Source organism: Ceratotherium simum, chromosome 3 (assembly GCF_057802395.1).
Source record: "Ceratotherium simum simum isolate JZ-2026a chromosome 3, ASM5780239v1, whole genome shotgun sequence".
Classification (NCBI taxonomy): Eukaryota; Metazoa; Chordata; class Mammalia; order Perissodactyla; family Rhinocerotidae; genus Ceratotherium; species Ceratotherium simum.
The window spans coordinates 91,287,355-91,310,775 of NC_141902.1; the positions used below are offsets into that span (position 1 = coordinate 91,287,355).

General features: G+C 39.6%; 1 protein-coding gene across 2 annotated transcripts in view; it reads right to left on the minus strand.

Moving 5' to 3' along the window:
- Positions 1 to 690: 690 nt before the first annotated feature.
- The window catches only part of NTRK3 (neurotrophic receptor tyrosine kinase 3), a 367,961-nt gene continuing 345,230 nt past the window's right edge, over positions 691 to 23,421 (minus strand). The window contains exons 16-18 of one of the 2 annotated variants that reach the window (XM_087428913.1): positions 8,837 to 8,878; positions 4,132 to 4,290; positions 691 to 1,055 (exon numbers count right to left, since the gene is read on the minus strand). In XM_087428913.1, the coding sequence (XP_087285039.1) occupies positions 870 to 1,055; positions 4,132 to 4,290; positions 8,837 to 8,878 (387 nt within the window). In that variant the 3' untranslated portion in view covers positions 691 to 869. The remainder of the gene's footprint in view (positions 1,056 to 4,131; positions 4,291 to 8,836; positions 8,879 to 23,421) is intronic. The other variant, XM_014788632.2, reaches the window with a different exon arrangement.

Genomic DNA, 23,421 nt, shown 5'->3' on the forward strand with positions numbered 1-23,421 from the left:
AGTTCTTGAAGTTCAGAGGATAGATGACACATGTCTTTCAAATTTAGGAAGGAACTTGAGCGTGGTTTACACCTGAGCTGGATGCAGGCCACTGTCATCATGGTGGTGGTGCTGTTGTTGTTGTTCTGTGTTTACCTGTAGGCACCATCATTGACTCCCAAAAGCATCAGGACTCTACTTTCTAGAATGGATAAATGAGAACCTTGTCTTGAAGTGGAGGAAAGGGGGAAGGCATGGAGGCAACGGTCAGGGGAGACATGAGGCGTTCCAGAGGCCCCTGGGCCAGTGATATCTCCTTGCTGAGCGCAGTCTATGTGCTCTGCCCATGCACCTGTGCAGATCTTGGGGGTAACACATCTGCACAGGTGATCACCTGTGCACTGGTGATTTGCACTCCACCCCAGCTCCTCCCGTCCCAGCACGAAGATTGTCTTTCTGAATCGTCAAGGTCTTCTGCTCTGAAAAGCCGGAGCTGAAGAAGCACGGGCCACAGCTTAAGTCAACGGAAATTTTCATTTGCATTAGTAATAATATTTAAGATTTTCTGAGTTGTTACAGTCTTATGGTTTCTGTATCAGCAGCTTCTCTCTGTATTAGAGAAGAAGATATCTCTCTGTAGATATAGATAGATAGATAGTTAGATATATAAATATATATATATATATATATATATATATATATATGCCAAACTGCCTTCCAGGGTTTTTTCTTTCTTTTTCAGTGTTGTATGTGTAGCAGGCACTTGAGTTTATATGAAGATGTTTGCTTCAGTCAAGGATGGAAAAAAGGAGTAGTGAGGTGGAAAAGGAGGGATGTGAGGCCGAGAGAGAGGAGGCAATAGAGTATGAATTCGAGACCACCGGCCACCACTAGCCGAGGATGTCCAGGTAGATGGGGGTGGCTTTCCCCAAAGCATGGAGGATTTTGTAGATCTCCTTGATGTTCAGCCGCTGCTGTGGTTCCCTCTGCCAGCACCCCAGCATGACATCATACACCTCTTTGGGGCAGACTCGGGGCCGCTCCAAAACACGACCTTGGGTGATGCACTCGATGACCTGAAAAAGTGAGAAGCAGGAAGTTATAACCAAAGCTCAGCCTGGTCCCTGTGGCGCAGAGACAGCAGAAGGCAAGAACTTCACTGATGAGCTTCAATGCGGAGCTGGGGTACCCACAAGCACAGGCTGAAGGCTGGAGAAAGCACCAAGTTTCTCATCTGAACTATGCATGGGCTACTGGCTGGTTGTGCCCACTGCTGCCCTTTGCACTCCACGTCTTGGGCCAGGCCTTTATCAACTCCACACACACTCTTCCTTTTCCTTCACTCTTCCTCTCTAGTCCTGAATCTCATCTGGATGACTGAGCAGCATTCATTTTCCACTCGGCAGTGGGGATTGGTGTCTGACCTGCCCCTCCCCCTCTTATGAGGCTGCATGACTTTGAAACCCCCTTGCAGGAGCTCTGCACCATCTGGCCCCTCCATGCCTATCTCACCTTAGCTCTCACATCCTGGCAAGCTCCCCTCTCAGTCACAGCCTCTGTGCACATCACCATGCTTACCTCTAAGCCGCTACACAGGTTCCCTTCTCAGTGAGGCCCATCCCCTCTGCTCTTTGCACTAACCCAGTATTCTGTTTCTGTCATGGTCCTTAACACTAGGACCAACCACTTGTTTCACCACTGCCCAGCTGGGTGGCCATTGTGATTCAGTTAACCTCATAGGATCTCAGTATCCTTATCTATAAGATGGGAATCAAATGTCTATCTTAACTACCTCCTGAGACTATTGTAAGGACCAAAGGAGGCCAAGAGAGGGGACTGTATGGCCCAAAATACCGAAGGCAAGGCCATAAGGAGGAGTAGGAAGAAAACAAATAACATATGGCTGGACCAGCCCCAGCTGGCCCCATTAGGACCACGCCTTAATTTGTGGTTCATTTCCAATTCCTCAAAGGCACTTCTTTGCTGACACTGAATATGTGAATTTTCACAGGTTGGTTTTAATTTCTCCCTAACTCACTACTGTGTAACCTTGGGTGACTGACTTACCTTGAACTACAGCGTCCTCATTTGAAGATAGGTTGCGATGATAAAAATACCCAGAATCATCTTGAGTTGGGTACCTGAAAAAACGTTATTTCCCCTCCTTGCCCCCATTAGTCTGTATTTAGTTGGGCAAGAGAAGTGTCTTTACTCCCTTTATCTCCCTATGCTGCCCCAACAGCACCTTGTCTGGAGTGTTGTCTCAGGCGACTCTGACCCTGCAATGGCTTGTCAAACCATCACTGCGTCAGCACCTTCCCGGTCTCTTTCGCCCCAGAGTCTGCGATGGCCCAACAGCCTCATTTCTTTGCCAGCTTGATAGGTGTCCAGCTGCTCATATTCCCGATTCTTATTAGACCCCCATCTCCACCCTCCATTACCCTCACCTCCATGAAAAGGGATCTAGTTGAAACTGCAGTAGCAGCTGCTAATGCAAAGATCAAAAGCACTCAGCAGCGTCTCCTCCAACGTGGGGCTATCCAGGTGGTCATTTCCATAAAGAAATCCATTACCAGGGACTGCCAGCACTTGGCTGCTGTGGTGGGTGGAGTGGGAGAGGTGGCTGGGGGCAGGAAGCCTGCCTTCAAGGCCAATGCCTCACCAAGCAGTGTTAGAAATGACTATAAACACCTTGTTGGCTACTAGGAGCCAGCTTGGGGATCCAGGACAGATATTCTACTGAAACCAATAGCACCATCAGTGCAGAGCCCCACTTGACTGGGGCCACCAAACTACGTGGAGGCTGTGCTCAGGGTGCCTCTGTGTGCACGCATGTGTGTGGGTGTGTGTACGCATGCATGTGTGTGCCTGCACATGTGTATGTTTGTGTTTACCACCAATCCCGCCCCCAAGGAAGACAACAACTATTTTTTTAAACACCATAACAAATGGGTTCTGTTAGATACTCTTTCATTTTTTTAAAAAGATCGTTAAAATATTTTGTCCTACTTTGGGAATTGTGGTCAGGACCCATTCAGCTTGTGAATGATGAGATATTACAGATTTAAAGAAACCTTCTTTTCAGTCTTTGAAATTCACTTAATTAAGTGGTGAGGGCATAAGAAAGCAAAGATGAACATAGCTTCCAAGAAGAAAGATACTTTCTTGAATATTCAGATAAGATTGCAATATTAAAAGGTCCTAGTGTTCACATTTTCCCAGAAAACAGAAGACCATAAAAATAATTGCAATCTTTTATAGGTCTGCTGGGTTGGGACATCGAGCCTCTTGCTGTCTACAAACTGTACTGAATTCCCCGGGGCAACATGAATCTAGTCCAGACATAACTGAGAACCATCTTGACTGGCTTTGCAGGCAGGAGTCCTGTGACCGTGGCCAAGCTTACTCCGTGCTGCAGAAGCTCTCGCCTCTGAGACCCTGGCCAGTCTACTCTAGAACCCCAAGAAGTTCACTTTCCTTTGCTCTGAATCTCAACAGGTGTTTGTGTGAAAAGTACTGAGTTAATATAGCTAAAGTGCTTAGAAAAGTGCCTGGCACTAAGTGTTAGCTGTTGTTAAAATTTGATTACTAATGTTTTTATTACTATTGTAAATCAAAATTATAAAACTATATAATGTGTTTATTATTATGTTTACTATTATGATCCGTTTCATTCCCGGAAGTCCACACACAGCTCTACCAATAACACGAAATTTGCCTTCCCAATTCGCTATCGTGCACATCCCCGGACCTAGCATGCCTAAAACCTTTGAGGACCCAGATTATTTGGGCATACCAAGTAGTAGGTGTTTCCACAAGATGGCACAATTGAAAAACTCAGCGTTGTTCTTTGTTTTCATTTTCTGTCTTAGGGAAGCATTTGCAATTTTTAAGTGTAGCAGAACAAACAGAACCGTGACTGGCGTCTCAATTTAGACATTTGATTTCACGCTCTTTTTACAATTATACCACATTTCCTACAGCTATAATTATTTTCCTACTAAGAAGCTCTCCCCTCCTGCTCATGCCTACATTTATCTTTCTGGCTCCAAACCCTACCTAATCTTTTGTATACTACGTCTAAGTCCTGGCCCGTGATGTCTCTTATCAGCCTTCCCCTAAATCGAGGTTCCAATCTGTCCCCCTCTGTACCTCTGTGTTTGATAGCTGGAACCATGGCTGCTTTCCATAGGTGAAGATCTCCCAAAGGATCACCCCGAAGCTCCACACGTCACTCTCCGTAGTGAACTTCCGGTACATGATGCTTTCAGGGGGCATCCAACGGATGGGGAGCATGGTGTGTCCTCCCACCTAGAAGGGGTCAAGATATAGGCACATGTAGAGTGACCAGACGGCCAGAATCAGTCACGCCTGTCTGCACTCTTCATATGCAGATGCCATTCTCGATGCATCTTATTCTAAGACAGCCACAACTTGAAGCAACTTGTGTCAAAGGGCCAGTGGAGACACTGACATCCAAGATCCTCAATGCTGGAGGCAGCTAGAGTAGCCGTTAGAGATAACACCTAAGGGAAGGTAGGTTCCTTGGTACGGAATGTAAAGAAAGATCACAAGATGATGTAAAGTGAGAGAGTAGGTTTCAGAATCCTGTACTACAGTAAATCTAACCTTGAGAGGAGGTCCAGAGGGAAGTCAGAGGAATCACTGAGGGAAGCCATCCAGTATCAGCATATCTGCAGACATCAGGGTAGACTCCTTGGCCAAGGTGGTTAAAGCACAATATGGTCCACATGCATCTAGTTGGTAGAACTATGACTTGAGCTTCTACCTAACAATCCTGAATTTCTCACCACAACCTAGGACTCAGTGTTTCAAGTGAAGGGGACAGTGAAGTTCCAAACCTATGGAAGACTACATGCTACTAAGAAATCAGGGGGACTAAAAGAGAATTCATGACAGTTCTTAGTAAGATCTCAAAAGCCAGTAAATAAGAGAGTCTTTTAAAATAGCCTAAGGAGACCCATCTGTGGGTCTACAGAGCTGACAGTCAAGGACAAGAGGAGGAGACTGACATTTAGGGCACCCTTTCCCGAGAAAACATTAGGGAAATCCTCACTGCTCAGCAGGTTAGTGGTATTGGCATAAGTGAAAGAAAATTCACAGCATGTTTTAGACTCAGGTATTAACTGCATCTTTAGTAAACAGAGCATGAGAAACGGGAACTTTTGGCTAATACATGCAATTTGTTATTAGAAAACTGCTTACCATTAATAAAAGGAGCTCTCTGTAAACGTCCTGATGAACTATTAATCAGAAATTCTCATTTCTATGGTGGGCCAGTTGGAGGAATAATGATGAATACTTAAGAAAGAATGACTTCTTGGGAGATGGGCAATCTTGTGTCCAAAAAGGGAAGTTATGTTTGCCTTATCCACTTGAAATATTTTAGAAGATAAATGATAATAAGGATTTGCAGAAGTTGTCTTAAACCTGGGATTTTATAATCAAGATAGCTTTGTATCAAGTGTAAAGACAAATGAAGACGTTTCTTTTAGACAAGCAAAGACTCAGAAAGTTTACCACTCACAGTCTTTCAGAAAATAAAGAAGCAGGAATCAATTGAGAATGTACTCATGAAAAACAGAAAAAGAATCTAAAATATACAATGACAGGGAACATAATAAACAGTGCAGAGCAAATAAGCCACAAAAATGCAATTTATATCTAAATAATGGTTGTTAATTTGGTAGCAAAATGTAATACAGTGACTAATAAAGCCTTCCTGTAAAATAGAGACATAAAGTAAATAAAAGTGTTAATAATGTTAATAGTACTACCACTGATACTTTTAACAATACTTATCAAGAATGAAATTTGCAGATAATTTCAACCATAAGTGCATAGAAGAGTTGGCAGAGAAATAATCAAAAACCTGACAAAGCCTTTGTCTTCTAGTAGAAAGGGAAAGGGAGATTAAAGTCATCAATTGTTGATTATAACAGTTTAAATTTAAATGTGCTTGCTAAAATTTTAAAGTAGCTTCCAGAATAGAAATAGCACATATAGTTTCCAAACCAGTTTTAGGAAAATAGAACCAAAAATTTCTAACCAATACCAAAAAGACTAGGGAAAGGAGGAGTGGGATAATGATAAATAGAAAGCATAAAAATGAAAAAAACATTTAAATAATATCACTATAGACAATAAGTGCAAATGGGTTATACTACCTCTTAAATAAGAGAAAAATTTATGTTAAAAAATCAAGATGCATGTTATTTAGAAAAGACATATCTAAACGAAAACATCAGAAAATATTGAAAATGAAAGAATGCAAAAATACAATAAATAATAAAAGAAAAAAATGAATAATATGTAAATATTCAATATACATTATAATATAATAATAAATAATATAAAATATATATTGAATACAGAATACAGAATGTATTCACAATTGAATATACATATGAAAAAATTTCAGAATGCCAAAAACGAAATGGAGATAAAGTGGTTTATACTATATTTGAAGATGGCAAAATTCACCATTATGATAATTATGAACTTTTATGCCCCAATTAACATAACAACAATAATGTATAAAGAGTAAAGCAGGTTATAAAGAAAAGGGAACTAACAAATCTATAAGTATAATGGAAAATTAAAACACTTCTTTCACAAATTGACAGATCAAGAAGACAACATAAATGAAGATACATTTTAAAAATACAAACAATGAGTTAATTGATAGATTTAAGTGTTATATATGTCTTTCAACCTCCTTAAAATGTTGTATATTATTTTCAATTATCTAAGAAACATTTATAAAAACCAATCACATATTATACCTCAAGGAAATATGAAATTCCAAGAGAAAAAACCAAGTAAACATAAAGTAAAAATAAGAAACATTTTCTGTACCAAATAAGATAGGAATTAACAACAAAAAGGAAAATTTTTTGAAAAGGTTTTCTTTGCACAATTGAAAAAACCTATTCATTAAAGAAAATAATTGAAAATAAAATTTAAAACTATTTGTTATAATAATTAAAGTCCTACTCATTGAAACCTATGGAACATAGCTAAACTAATTATTGGGAAACATACTATAGCATTTAAGGATTTATTTTTATAATAGTTAAAAATATAATTAAATTAAATAAGGATTCAACCAAAAAAAAATTAGTAAAGACTTACAAGACAAGTTTATAGAAAGCAATAGAAAATAAATAATAAAGACAAAATGAGGAATTGGTATAAAAAAGGGCAAAGCAAAACAAACAACCAAAAGGGGAAAAAACCAGATTATATCTGCACAATCAACTGCTAGTTTTTTTAAAAGTAATACAAACCTTTGGCAAGGTTAATAGGAGACATAGAGGAGACAACGTAAGATGTTAAGAACATTGCAACAATAAATTTGAAAATACAGATGCCCGTGATTTGTTTACTAGAAAATATTAATAAAAAAAAGAAAAGTAGAAAGCTTGAACACAAAAGCAATTACAATTGTAGTAAAAAAAACATACATTTTTTACATGCATAAAAATAACACAAAATTTAATATAGTTTAAAAAAGTACAAGGTTCAGATGGTTTTATGAGTGAGTTCTACTAAAGTTTTCTATCCTATTTATACTTTTACAAAACAAAAAAAAGATAAAAATTTTCCCAAGCCACTCTCTGTGGCTTGGATGTCCCTGATGACAAAATCAATCAAATTTAGCACATAGCCTTAAATATATGAATAAAGACATAGAAATTTTACCTCTATAGGTATAAAACTATCTGTTATGAATATAGTCTCCAAATCTGAATAAAAAATTATCAGAAATATATTATAAGAATTCCATATTATAACTCAATACTGTTTATACTAGAAATGTAAGAATGCCTCAGCCTTAAGGTATCTGTTTAATTTACTAAATTAAGAGATAAAAGAAGAAAAAACAACCTTTCAAAAGATGCCAAAAATTTCCAACACATTTTCCTGATTAAAAGCCTTAATTCATTAGTAATAGAAGGTAACTTCCTTTACACTAAATATCATAATTATTAATAAAACATTAGAAACATACAACGTATCTTCTGTCACTGATTTTATGCAATACTGTTCAGGTGGTCCTAGCCAATGCAATAAAGCAAGAATAGAAAACAAAGTGGAAATATCAAAAAGGAAGAGTCAAAACTGCTATTATCTGCATATGATATGACTATTGAAGACAATTAACTGAAAAGGAATTAGAACCATTATATGATTTAGTAAGTTATCCAGATATAAAATGAACATAGAAAAATCAAACTATTCTTATACACCAGTAGCAACAACTTCAAAATTCAATGGAAAATAAGATTGTCTGTACAAAAGCAACAAAAATGTTTCAAATTCCTAGATATAAACTTTAGCAGAAAATTTACCAGGTCTATTTAAAGAAAGGTGTTGAAAGGAAAGAACATCTGAACACATAAAAAGATATGTCTTTTCTTTGGATAGGAAGATTCAATATCATAAATCTCTCATTGTCCCCTAAAATTCATCTAAAAATTTAACACAATCTAAATGAAAACCCCAAAGGAATGATGTATGAAAATTGACAAGATGATACCAAAATTAATCTAGAGGAGTAAATACTTGATAAAAACTAAGATACACTTGAAATAGAACAGCAAGGGATATTTTGCTCTATCAGATTACAAAACATATTATCAAACTACAGTAATGAACACACTGTGTTATTGGCATAGGAATAGACAAATTTCATTGATCAGTGAAACAAAATAGAGAGTCCAGAAGTAGACTCATGTATAAATATTGGAATTTAATATATGAAATGATGGGTTAGTAATCAAAGTGTTGGGACAATGAACTATTCATTTAAAAAGTACACTTAGATACCTACCTCACACCATATACAAAAATCATTTCCAGATGGATTAAAGAGCTAAACATAAAAAAACAAAACAATAATAATATTAGAAAAAAACTTAGAAAAGTATTTGTATAACCTCAGGAGAGAAAGGCCTTCCTAAACAAGACACACGTTCAAGAAGCCATAAAATAGGATTCAGAGATATGACTTGTATAAAGTAAATACTTTTGCATGGCAAAATACAAAATAAGCACAGTTAAAAGACAAATGACAGAAAATATTCGCAGTATATGTAACCAACAAAGAATTAAAATCCATATATTATAAACTGCTCCTTTAAATTAGTTAAAAACAAGCAACCCAATAGAAAAATAAGTAAAGAATAAGAGTAGACAACCCACAAAAGAGCTACAAATGGACACAAACGTGAAGAAATGCCAATTAAAACAACAAAGAGACATATTTTCGAATGTCATGTGGGAAAAATTGAAAAGATTGACACTATTTGGTGCTTGAGAGGGTATGAGGAGTTATTCTCAAATGCCACTGGTAAGATCGAGGCAGCTTCTTCTGAGGGCAGCTTGGCAGAATCTGTCCACACTAAGGATGTAAGTGCCTTTCAACCCAGAGATTTCACTACTAGGCGTCTTAGAAAAATACTTGCTCATGTAAGTAAAAATACTTGGTTGAAGGCCTTCTTTTTAAGGGCAACGATTTGTTCATCATTGAATGTATATGCAGCAGTTTAAAGGAATATAGTCGATTTATGTGTAGTGATAGGTAAATATGTCTAGGATATATTAAATGAAGATGCAAGACATTAAAATATATTAACATTCTTGTTCATGTAAAAATGTGTTTACATAAGAAAACATATTATAGGGTAATAATGTTTAACTCTGTAAAAGCAGAGAAAAAGGTCCAGAAAGACAACCATTAAACCAGTGGTTTCCTCTAGAGAGAGAAGTGAGAGTGAGCACAAACCAAAGAGAAAATTCTACTTTTTACTATATGTATTTGTATGCTATTTGAAATTTTATCATGATCATGTATCACATTTGAAAATTTAAAAACAATAAAAGGAAAAAGTAAATATATGAATAAAGAGAAATCAGTGGACCTAATTTATTTAAGTTCTGTGTCAAAAGATGACATTTTTTAAAGAAAAGTTATGTTTGTGATAAAATCTAGTAGAATGCTTTATTGTGTCCAGTTTCTTGAATTAAAAAAAAATTATACAAGTCAGGAATATAGGAACATTTCTCTTGATGAAAAATTTTAAATAATAGATTCTTCCAAATTGATGCTGGTGTTTGCCTTATTTGATGATTTTATACACAATCCAAAAGAAGTGTTCCAAATTGAAATCTCTAAGATTACAAACAGAGAGAAACTCAAGTATGCTCTTGTAAACTTTGATAATTTAAGTGTTTGGGCAGCAAAATATTAAAAGGGTATTAATTGGTCATAGCTGCCTCACCCAGGAGAACTTTATTAAGATTTTCGGGGGGCAGCACCACAAATATGGGTGAAGTTCACACAGCATTCCTCCAGAAGTGGACTAAAAGATTTCAAGAGTCCAGCAATACAACAAAAAGAGCAGTAAATTCAGAAGTCAGAAGCCCTGGGTCCTGATGTGACTTTTGACAAGCACTTAACCACTTTGAGTTTCAATTTCCTCATCTTCCACATAAGAGTTAAGCAACGGCCCTGCCTAAAGTGAGACGATGTATGTAATAACTCACTGAGCATCATTAAATGTAAAAGTACGCACATAAAGTGCCACGACTGGTCACTGCATGTGTCCTTACGTGCACTGTGCAGCATAATGAACCTAATTTCCTAGATTTCCATATTTCCAATAAGATCCACCTAGACTACATGGATTTTCCTCCAGGGCTACCTACATTCTTCTCCTACATTGGAAAGATCCAGTCTGGGAAAGGTTGTGGTCAAATTCTTCCTGGGTAAAAAATATTGACAAATATCCTCATGGGAAAACCTAGCCAGGCAAGGGATGAGCTGAAATAACAATCCTAATAAGAATAATACTGATTAATGCACACTGGGTGCCAGCCACTGAGTGTTAAACGCATCTCTCATTTAATCCTCTCTCTCACTCTATGTAATAGGATTCCCTATTATCCCCATTTCCCAGATGAAGATAGGTAACTTGCCTAGGCACCGCATGAGAAATATTAGCTAATGATCCAAGCTCTCAATGAGATACATTAAGGATCTAAGAGCTGAGCCTTGAAGTAGGAAACATATAATAATAAGGCAAAGATTCCAAGAAATGATTCTAGAAATAAAAGAAATACATGGAGATCTTTGGATTATACTACCTTGGATGACACCTTCCACCACCTCTATTACAGTAGTCCCCACTTATCTGCAGTTTTGCTTTTGGTGGTTTCAGTTACCTGTGGTCAGCTGTGGTCCAAAAATATTAAATGAAAAAATCCAGAAATAAACAATTCATAAGTTTTAAATCTAAATAAGCCGTTATAAGTCGTATAATGAAATCTCGCACTGTCCCATGCCGTACCACTCCATCCTGCCTGGGACGTGAATCATTCCTTTGTCCAGAGTATCCCCACTGTATTTGTATATACTGCTGATAGTACTTACTAGCCATCTTGGTTATCAGATTGACTGCCATGGTATCACAGTGCTTGTGTTCAAGTGCCCCTTATTTTGCTTAATAACGGCCCCACAGCACAAGAGTAGTGATGCTGGCAATTCCAATATGCCGAAGAGAAGCCATGAAGTGCCTCCTTTAAGTGAAAAGGTGAAAGTTCTCGACTTAAGAAGAAAATCATATGCTGAGGTTGCTAACACCTACGATAACTTTTATTACAGTATATTGTTATAATTGTTTTATTTTATTATTAGTTACTGTTGTTAATCTCTTACTGTACCTAATTTATAAACTAAAATTTATCATAGGTATGTGTGCATAGGAAAAAACATCGCATGTATAGGGTTCGGTACTATCCGTGGTTTCAGATGTCCACTGGGGGTCTTGGAACGTATTCCCCGCAGATAAGGGTGGACTACTGTATTATGCATTCAGGTATTGTCAGCCTGGTCATCCATTATAAAGTTCTGTTTCACCTAAGGATAGCAGCAGCCACTGATGATCATTGCCCAGATCCATTATTCCATTAGTGGCTGCAAAAGGGTGACATTCTAATTCTAGCATTCCTCTGAATATATTAGTTGGAAATCTTCTATAAATAAAAACTTTCCTTTTTTAACTATTTGGTTATGCTGATAACAGTTTATGTAGGAAACACTTGATTCTCTCCCTTTATTTACCAGTTCTCAGAATAATGAATTCATTACCTGGCATCCTCCAAAGGTGACCAATGAGAAGTTTGTTTTGCTTTGGTTTGGTTTAAGAAGCATTATCAACTCTTTTGCGTGTGTGTGTGTGTGTTTTAACAGATTTGGAGTGTTTCGATCTATTGTAATTTCTCTTGTTGATGTTTACTGTTCCATCTTTGGCCAGTGGCAGCCTCTTCAAGTTGGTGCTTCTCACATTACCCCAGTAGTTTTTGATGGCATCCTTGTTTTCCGACATAAGAAAATATTCAAGACTCATCTTCTACATTTGCTGCCCCAGGCCTAGGATCAGCCATTTCTCCAAGGAGCCCTGGATCCTTTTGGTGGACAATGGAATTTAGAGACTACATTATTGATGCCAGGAGCACTCATTGCCTTTGGGTTGGTCATTATTTCTAGATCATTATGGTGGAAATGGCTAGGAAAAACTTTTCTATTAAAAGAAAATACATCACGCGTTCATATTGACTTTTCCAACTCAAGTTTAGGATTACAGAGCTTTTACTTAACTTCTTTGATTTTAGATCTGTATTTTTTTCTTATGCTGAAAATCTTGATTCTGACAACATTGGTAATATTACTCATTTGCTTTATTCTAATATACACTGTATATATATATTTCAAAATAACAGTTCAAATATCATTACTAACAATATGATTACTGGAAGCCATCTACAATCTTTGCAGTTCTTTTATCCTTAGGATATACCTATTGGGGACATACAAGAAACATTGCTATGTTTTAAAGTCATTTGAAATAATTCCTCTCTGTGAAGTCACCAACTTAATACACAGTTAGGTTTATTTGTTTCATTTCGTTTTTTATTTTTAATAATTGCTTTGCTTTTTCTTTCCCATTTGATTTAATGTTGCTTTATAATGACATAAAAACTCTTACACAGTTTCAGAGTCAAAAGCAAAAACAAAGATCTAAGTCTAATTCCATCTCTGTTCACTCTCCTCATCTTGATCTCCTCCTCTCCCATAGGTAACCATTTTTTGTTTGTTTTTAGTTTATTCTTCTACTGTTTTTAACACAAGAAAATATTGATTATATTAATTTTCCTCACTTTCTGAGATAAAAGGTAACATCTCATACTTGTTGTATACTTTACTTTTTCCACTAGGGTTCCCCCACTCCTTTTACGGCTGTACAGGACTCCATTATGTTTGACCATATGCCATGACCGTGACCAGTTTATCCAATCAATCCACTATGTTTAGGACTGAGGTTGTTTCCACTCTTGTTGTTGCCAACAGGGAAGCTCACCTTTTCCACAAACCTCAAGTGATTCTCACTCCCCTCAAAGAGTAAGAGCCTAGAATTCCCATTCGGGGTAACAGACATAGACTGTAGTGCCCACTGCAGTGGGTTCAATCCAGGGTCTGCGTAACTTTGGAGACACATGAAGTCTTTCCAACAGGTGCCCAGGCAAGGATAGTTTTAAAGGACTTTGCAGATCCTCAACTCTCATATGGATTTTTTCTAACATTGAACTCAGACTCCTCTGCGGTCCAGCAATTCCCTTTCTCAATTGTGCATACACACACAGACACACACACACACACATCTGTCACTCTCAAAAGGAAAAACAAATCTCTTACTCATCCTGAATCTCAGGAGAGAAAATCTACAAATGAATAAACTCTGTGAAACATTGGTACAGGTGTTGAAAATGAATGTCCCTAGTAAGTGGGAAAATAAATCTTTTCTCAAGTCGGGTAGTTTCCAATTCTTTTTAAACAACTAAAGGGGACAGACCTAAAAGAATTATCAGCTAAGAGAAGATTAAAAAGAAATTTTTGTAAGAGACCAATATGTGATTTTAGGCAAAGAACTAGCTAATAGTTCTAAGAATTATGTCACATTGCTAAAACAAAACGCCTTCCTTTTCCATCATTTGTTTATTGTGAATAATGCTTCTCAGTTCTTATATTTATAAAAATGAAAAACAGGAATAGAATTGATCCTGAACCTTCCTTACTTTAGCAATAAATAATATTCATTAATGAATACATGGACTAATTAAAAAATAGAAGAGATGTATTTCCAAAAATATTACACTTCTTTTCTTTCACATTCATCAAAAGTTGTCAGTATTGTCATTTTATATGTACAGTATTTTGATCAAACTGCCTATTTTTGTGTATTACCAATAATCGTAATGATAACTCAATCCAAAAACTCTTAATGTCTAGAAACTTATGGTCATTGGACATTAAAAATTAAATTTAAATCTTCATACATATTTTTGTCACGCTAAATTATGATAGAGCAGCCAATAAAAGGCTTTCATGCATAAAACCATAATACATGAGGATAAAATTTGGTAGGGTAACTGGAATGAAAATATAAATTCAAGAAGAAAAAGGACCTGTGTACAACTGACTGTTTAAGAACTTGTTCATGTGTTTAACAGATGATGTATCAAACTGCTCTGGTATTTAAAGTGCATTAGATACATTAAAGGAGTCGTGTATTTTTTTTAATGTCAATATTTACAATATTCTGGAAAGAGCATCATTTGCAACTATTTAAAATTATGTTGAAGATTTTAGATGGCAACTTAAAATGTGCAAGGGGTATACATGGTTTATCAAAATTCTTTCAGGGGCATAAAAGTTTGAAGACCAGAGAACTAAGAGACCAGAGACGAGATGGACCACCTAGCAGTGCAAAATTTGGGGTCCTGTCTCTTTGGCTACAGTCTATCTTTCCCTGAGGCTGTGTCACTCATCCTCAGTCCATCAGCAGTATAAGGGGAGAGCATGTGAGAAGAGGGAAGCAAAAGCAGCAGCCTCACCCTCAGCCACAGATGCCTGCCTGACACCCCAAACCCCATTTCTTTCATTCAAGTCTTCAGCCCTCACTCCCAGCTGTGCCCTGAGGGCCAGGGGTAAGTGGGACTGAAGGTGTGGGAAGCTGAGTGGCTGCAGGCTCTCCGGTTCCAGTTTCCAATGGAGCAGAACGTCCTTCAGCAGAGTGTTCCTCCCGGGGCACCTCCCACCTCCCCACCCACCCACAGCCATCCCTTCTCTTCTGAGCCAACCTTTCCTGAACAAGGAATTGTCTTGCTCATTTCCGTAGAGTGACGCCACCTTTCCCACAGGCAGAGGAAACCCACGGTTCTGGGTTAAAGAGAAACTCATCTGAGCTCCAGAAGGCTCTCAGGCCTCTGCATCTAATTACACAGAAAAGGAGGCAGCTGGTGGATTCCAAAGAACATGCAGAAGGCCGCTCCTCCCAGAGGCTCAAAGTGTCCATCCTCACACAGCGCTAACGAGGTACAAGAGACAAAGTGACCCACACAGTCCAGATAAAGAAACCAAGACCAGCAAAGGTGATCAAATATGGATCCACAGGACAAGGCAGTTCTGGAACCAATGGCAGAATTCAAGCTTCCTCCGCAATCACTAATCTGTATGGGCTGAGTTAAGAATCTGTAAGTAGATGAGAAGGTGTGGCTTTCTGAAGAGTTGTAAAAACTTTGCAACATACGTTAATGGCAAAATAGCTTCATCAGGAGGTTATCTTAAAGACTGTCATTTATGGTAAGGGTCACTATTTTTTATTTATTTAATTTTAATCTTTCTTGATTGCATGTCTCAGAATATAGGAGTCTCCATATGCATTAAGAAAAAATAACAGGCTTAGCATATGCTTTCCTCATCCCTCGGAAAGTCTGATTTCCCACATGAGCCAGAGGCTTTGCCTCTTCCATTCCACTCTATACGTCTGAGGGAAGCGTCAGCGAGGCAGGCAGTCACCTTGAACAGGCCCCCAGCAGCAGTCCCAGCAGCCACCACTACAGTCTCTAAGATCATTGCCACTCTTGTCCCAGAGGGTCAGGGGATTTCATGCACATGGGCTGCACATCAGCATTAGCTACATCTAGTACAGTTACAGACATATATACATCTGGAGGGAGAATGTTTCCATGAACATACATGCACATCAATGCACATGCATGTGGGTACAGTCATAGATACAAACACAAGTCTGTTGGTCATGCCCTGATCACATGAAGTTGGTGAAGTCTCTCTTGGACATCTCCTGAAATAAATGGCCTAAATGTACCAGGAAAGGCCCAAAGTGCTCTTCTAATATGTCCTGTCTCCAAGACAGCAAACATAAATGGTTTCACTCTAAACCATTGATTAGTTTTGCTGATAGCTTCAAAACTTGCCAGAATGGCATAGCCCTCCTTCCTGGAGTTAACCCTTCTCACTGCCTACCCCCTCTAACTGCTGGCCTTTCTTAATAGCTCCTTCCGCACATATATGGGAGGCTGCCAGAGCCTTAGATATGGCCATCTGCCCTTCGGGAACTCTCCACACTTCTACCCTCTCTCCTTTTCTGCTCCCCTCTCCCTTCACTTTCTCCACTTGGCTATTCTGAGTTGCAGATGCTATATTTTCAACCAGCTTTTCACCTCTCCGCCCAGCCCCATTTGACCATTCACTAGTCAAGTGGCTTTGGTGTCTGAACCCATATTCCCTCCAGATGCATCTGGATTCCTGGTGCATCTTTGGGGAACCAGTCTACCCTGTGATTGCACTCTGTCCAGCTACCCAAATCCAAGTTCATCAGAATCCAGGATATAAAAGGAGAGATTCAACACTAAAGCTGTAGCTCATGAACATACAGGGCTGGGAAGGGCCTTGGAAATTACCTAGCCAGCCTCGGAGCATGGAAACCTTGGCTGGAAGAGAGGCAGTGACTTGTCCAAGGTCACTAAATACAGTAAATGAAATGAAGCTCAAATCCCACAGGGTCTTGTTCTTATTTTTAATGTAAACTTATCACTGGAGAATAGCATACATACATAAAAGTATACAAATAGAAAATATACAGATTAAGTTGGATCAAGTTTAAATCTCGGCTCTATAGTTTCCTTCTTTCCACCCTGACGTGTATAGCCTTTGGGTCACCTGGCAGAACTCTGTGATCCCCCCAGTTGTGTGGCTGCACGCCATAGGGATGTATTAGTTTGAATAGTCCATTGATTTAGATCTACCATATGTGTGTGTGCACTCACAAATACATGTCTGTCTGTGTCTTCACCCCAGTTATAGCAATTTCATGAATGAAACATTTACACAAGAGATAGAGATTTTCTAGAGTGACATCAGACTTCTGACTTAATAAGGCAGACTTGTTTGCCTTCTTTTTGCCTCTCTTTCTCTTCCCAATAAAGTAGGGCAAGCTATTATCTAGCTTCTTGTAGACATAAACTGAGATCTCAGCCCCAGGTTGAGTAGGTGCTTGGAATTCTTTGGAGGGAAGATGCAGAGGAAACTCACAAAGACATCATTCTAGCCTTGCTCCCTCTGAGCAGGGCTTTGTGACAGCTTATGCAAAAGGCATCCATTTAGCAGAATCTCAGAGGAATGGCTGTCTCAGGCTGAGCCTCTAGCCCCAGGATTAGGAAAAACCCTTGGAGTCTTCCAAAATACAAGGAGTTTAAGAGCCAAACTGTTTAGCAGTGTGAGCCTAGAGGATAAATAGGCCCATTGTGATTCTCCCCAACTCTCTTACCTAGAGCTGCATCTGTCAGGAGCAAGTTCTTAGATGGAAGCTCCAGGAACACATACCTTTTATAACTTCCCCTTTTGTTTTCCCATTTCTAAATCCTGTCTAAATGCTGGCAGTCATTCTGAGACCTAACCGTCCTTTACTGCCCCCAAGCAATATATTTTTTATAGAGCAGACACTGCAAGTCCAAAGATGTGGTTTGAAAAACAACTTGGCCTTTATTTTCTTTTCCAAGTGCCTAGACTTGGAATCTCCTGGCTACACTCAAATCTTCTCATGGAAACAAATTTTAGGGACATTGTTAAAAGAGCTCAGTTCACTAAAAAAAGCTGGAGGTCTCAGCTCAGCTCAGATCCATAGATCCATGGATCCATTGGATCTAGACTGATCCATCCAGACCCCAAATGCTTGCTAAAATTAGTGGACAAAGGAAGGTCGAAGAATAAAGCCTGCTTGTGATAAATCTAGATTTTTAATTTACCCCGCACCACTCAGGCACTGATAGGTTTTGGTTTCGATTCAGATTTATTTAGCAAAAATAAGATAATTCCTTTCAAACAAGATTGACTTTGCTAACTATTAAGACGCCAAAAAAAAAAAATCTGAAAATTATAACTGATATTGAAAATGGGCGGAGGAAACAGAGGATCCAAAGGAACTAAGAGGATAATGCATAACTCAGCCAATGCCAGTTACTAGCTAAGCAACCTTAGGGAATTTATTTAACCTCTGGAAGACTCAGCTTCCTCAGGTGTAAATCATACATCTGCACAGAACATGTGCAGAGATTAAATGTGATCATAAATGAAACAGGCATGGCAGGTTTTCAATACACACGCATATACCTATTACTTTGAATCTAAATGTTTCTTGGAAGATGTTAATTTCTCAATGATAATGTTATTGTTTATTGTACAGCACTTCCCAATTTTTCCAGGGCCTTGGACATTCTGCCCAGCGACCTTTCAAGAAGGAAGCACCATTCCTGATTTATGGATAAGGAAACCAGCTGAGGAATGGAATGTCAGCAAGTCTGGTAGGTAGAGGCCAAGCTACAAGTTAACCCATTGCCATACTCCCAAGTCCTTCTCATTATGGATTTTGTGGGTTCAAGACAATTCCACCTACAAGCACTGGGAGCAGTTTAAAGTGGCTTCCAGAATCAGCATGGCCACAAAGCCAGATCCTTGGACTATTTGACTGTTTACAAAAGCAGAGTTTAGACACTCAGGAAGAGCAGCTAATGTGAATCTCAGGAAAGATAAGACCAGGCTAGTTAGAACATGGCGTTCTCCTACAGACTGAGCTCAATCACTGCTTATCCTATGAGTGAGGCCTTAAAGCAGGGAAAAAAAGGAAGAACAAGATGATTTGAATTTAAAAAAGCAAAGAATGAGACAGGATCTTTTTCCTCAAAAGGCAAACCAAGCAGTAAACTATCTCCTCCTGCCATCTTCTCAGTGACATTAATAACAATAACAATAATACCTCCTATTGATTGAACATCCCACCAGCCTTAAGATGACAGCACTGGATTCTTTAATCACAATTCTAGTTTTATAATATCATCTGATGAGCCCGAGCTTTTGGTCTGAGTGCAACAGTGAGCAGACAGCCGACGTGCGCCAATGGCTCTGTGAGAGAAAGAATTTTCCTAATAATTGATGGACTGTTCTCCCTCGCAAACCAGTGAGGCCCCACGTCTAAGTAAACTCAGGCTGGGTGCCCACATCTTAAGCTTTGGGTGAGAGAGAGGCTAGACTAGAGGGCCTTCTTAATTGAAGGCTTTTTTTCCCCTAATTCCAAGGTTCCAACAGCCTGACACACTTGACCCTCCATTTGTGACGTCTGTTATGCAGACCCTATGCTTGGATCATGGGAGATCCTTCTTGCACAACCCTGCTGGGGTCCCAAATCAGCTGTCCTAGAAGGAGATGGCTTAAAACAGCCTCTGTTTGGTGCTCTTGATCTTCATTTATCTCAGACAGAACTTGTTTGGACTAATTAGAGAATGTTGATAAAGCATAGTCAGTAGCATGAAACTACTCTTGGAAGTGCTAATGTGGCGCGTTAGTGCCTACAATGACAGGGGTTTCTGCGCTGATCTGACACCTGTCGTCATTAGGGGCTGCTTCTGTACTACCTCTAAGAGAGGTTTTGCTAGCTGTGGTCTCTGCATTTTCCTTGTTATGAGAACTTGGAGCGTGATGTGGTTCACATGTCTCTCATCTCTCTGGGCCAGGGTTTCGGAAGAGGCAGGCAGCCATGTGTCTGGGCCAGTAAAGAAGTAAACCAAGGCCTGAAACTTCTGGCAAACTGCACCCTGCACACTCTACTCAGTGGTGCTGAACAGGGGCAAAATGTCCCATTAGAAAAGCCAGTGGGTGCAGAAACAAGTCCCCAGAGTGGGAGCAGAAGGTGGCCCACCCTAAAGCAGACCTTACGACATAGGCAGCATAACATCATGATACAGAGTTGGACACATGGCCACAAATTCATAGCCCTGTCACCTCAGGAAATCACTTAACTTCTCTGACCCTCATTTTCCCCATGTGTTAAACATCAACCAGTATTTACCTCCTAAGATGACCATGAGTAATAAATAAAATAATGCACATAAAGCATTTAGCACAGTACCTGGCACGCAGCAAGCCTCAATACTTGGAAGCGAGTAACAGTCACAGTAATTTTGTTGTGGTAGTGCTAGCAGCATTGTTCTCTTACAAATACTTGCAAGAAGCATTCTCTAGTTTCGGGATTAGATAATATAGGGGAATGTGTTTTGAACTTCTATGTGCGCGGGTAGATGGGAGTATTTGGTGGCACTAAAGATTTAGGCTGGATTAGAATGTAAATTTCAAGTGTCCTTGGCTATCACTCTTTCAATGTAGGACTACCCTGAAGAAGAAGAAGTCTTTTTTGGTTTTGTGGTACGATAATAAGCAAACAGACCCTTGCCTCCTCCTCCTCCCTCCCTCCACTTGCCCTGTGCTCTTAACGAAGCATTCTCAGTCCTCCAGTTGCACTATTTAGTGCAGGTTGAACAGGTCAGCCAGAAAGACACAACTGTAGCCAGAGGTAAAATCTGCTACTTCCAAACCACTCCAAACTAATCATTCTAGCTGGAGGGAGACTCGGGCCTTTGGGCTCCCCTTTTGTTTTATTAACTGCCAGCTGAAAATGCCAGAAGGAGCTGGGGAAGAAGCGTAAAATGGAGGACAGGGAACACTTTGCATATTTTAATTACTTTAGTAAACAATACATACCACAGCAGAAACCTACCATGATGGCGACACCCCCAGGCAAAGAGAAGTCAGAGAGCATCATGGGACGTGATATAAAATGTATGCAACTCCTCCTTAGACTAGAGGCTGCCTTATCCAGCTTCTCTGAGCTGGAGCTGAACTTCCAATCCATCCACTAACTAGCTGCTACAGCAGTTCCGACTAGGGCAAGGAGAAGGTGAACAATATGTGACTGTTCACACACCCAAAGCTTTCTTGAGAATTGAGTGCACCTCTTCACCCAATGGAAACTGGGATGCTTCTTTGAGTCATGAAACAAGACCCTTTAATTTTAAAGGATGGACACTTGGCGCCTGAGAGGAGAGAGCTCACAGATCACTTGCTAGATCCCTGGCAGGACGACAAACATGAAGCAGTGGATAAAGTCCTCCATCTTCATTTAAAGGTAGAGGTTCAACTTAGAAAAAATAGCAGGTTAAATTCTCGAGGGAAGCCTGCAGATGGGTGATAACAGCAGTTGAAGCACTCTGTGAACTGCAAAGTGATTGATCAACATAAGTTAGTACCATTGCTATTTTTATGCATCACAGGTTCCCAGTTAGCCCTTCCCCCGAGAAATTCCAGGAAAGGGATATTGATTAACCCAGCCACACAGCCCTTACAGAGACTGCTCCAGCATCCTGGGAGGGAGGCAGCTGGAAGGAAGTTCTGACACCAAGGGAAGCCATGGAATTAAGTGGAAAGAGCAGAGGATTGAGACTTAGGTCATCTGGGCTCTTGCCCCGGTTCTACCAGTGTGTCTCCCTATGGTTTTGGCGCCCTGTGCTTCCTTTTGGTCTCAATGTTCACATCTGGAATAATGGCATAGTTGGACCAGAGGATTGCTAAGATTCCTCTCTACTCAAACATTGCATGAGATTTTCCAAAGCAAAATTTTCTTATTTGTATCAATATACCAAGAGCATTGAACCAAGCTCATCTCAACGTCCTTCCCAACATCAGCAGCATCAGCAGCCTGACTTCCCAGAGTTGTGTGTGTATGTGTGCATGTGTGTGTGTGTGTGTGTGTGTGTGTGTGTGTGTTGTAGGCAGGCCAAGAAGAGCAATGGGCCAGAACTTGGGAGCTCCAGGGCCCTGCCTTAGGTTTACATCATACCACCTGGCTCATCCCTGGGCCCCTGTGTCCTCATCTATAAAATTGGTAGAGTGAGGGAAAGCGTTGGGCTAGTTGATCTTTAGGTATCATCTAGTTCCAAAACACTATGATTCGGTGAAGCAAAGACTGGATAACCTCTGGATGCCCCTCCCAGCCCTGTGAGAAGGTAGAGTTCTGAGACGAACTCATTCCACACAGCCTGCTGCTCTACAACTGGGTCCCAGGGTGCCTCTTTGCAGGAAAGAGTGTGAGCCAAGGGTGGTCTCAGATGAAAGGGATGGAGAAGCTGTCCCTGCACACAGCATCTGGCATCCCAGGCTATAATCCGAGGCCTGCAGCTGTGGGCTGCTCCTTCTCCTTTTATAAACAAGCCCTACCCCTTGGCTTCTCCTTCAAGGTCAAAAGGCGGGGGAAGACTGCTCTGAGGATGAACCCAGGAGAAAGTCTTAAATGGTAAGCCAGGAATCACAGTTGGATGTTTTTTCCAAAGGCGTTCCTACTCTGTTATACACATTCATGTTTCCAAAAGCATAGAAAGAGGATTAAAGCAAGTGGACTTCTTATTTCCAGGCTAATGAAACTGGGATGAAGTACATTTCTTGGGGTCACCTAGTGGGTCCCCAAGAAGTAGAGCTAGGCTAAGTCTGGGGTAGGTAATCCCCAAAGGTAGAGCCCTCATCTTAATTTATTTAAACCTCTGGTCTCCACCACTACAGAGATAGAAAGAGATGCTCTCAGTATTCCAAGGCTGGGGTCAGAGGTGGAAGGCTTGTCCAAGTGAACAGGGATACAGAACAACGACTGATTGAGGGTTTATACTGTGCTAAATGAGTTAAAATGCACTGCTTCATTCAATCCTCCCAATTGCCTTGGCTCTGGAGATTATTACTATTGAAAGCATTGCATAGATGAAGGAAGGGAGGAAGGGAAGGAAGGAGCAAGAGGTTAAGCAACTTACGTGAGTTCAAGAGGCTGAAGAGTGAAAGATCCAAGCCTCACATCTAAATTACTCAGATTCCAAAACCAATGTTCTTTTGAACTACCAAGTCAGAGTTCTCCTGCATTTCCAAGTTGAAGGAAGACTCACTGGTAAAAATGTTTTAAGGCATACAAATTGATGGGTTGGGTGGCAGATTTTGGAAAATGTGATGGAAATCCTAGAATTTGATTTCTATAAAAACATCCATATAAGCCAAAGAAGGATTTTCGTTCAGAAATATCTAAATCTGCAGATGCAATGGAGTAAGTCTGGAGCCAACGTCGGCCCAAAGAGCACTCATAAAAATGACACCAGAAAACATTGTACATTCCTCCTCGTAGGCAGACTGGA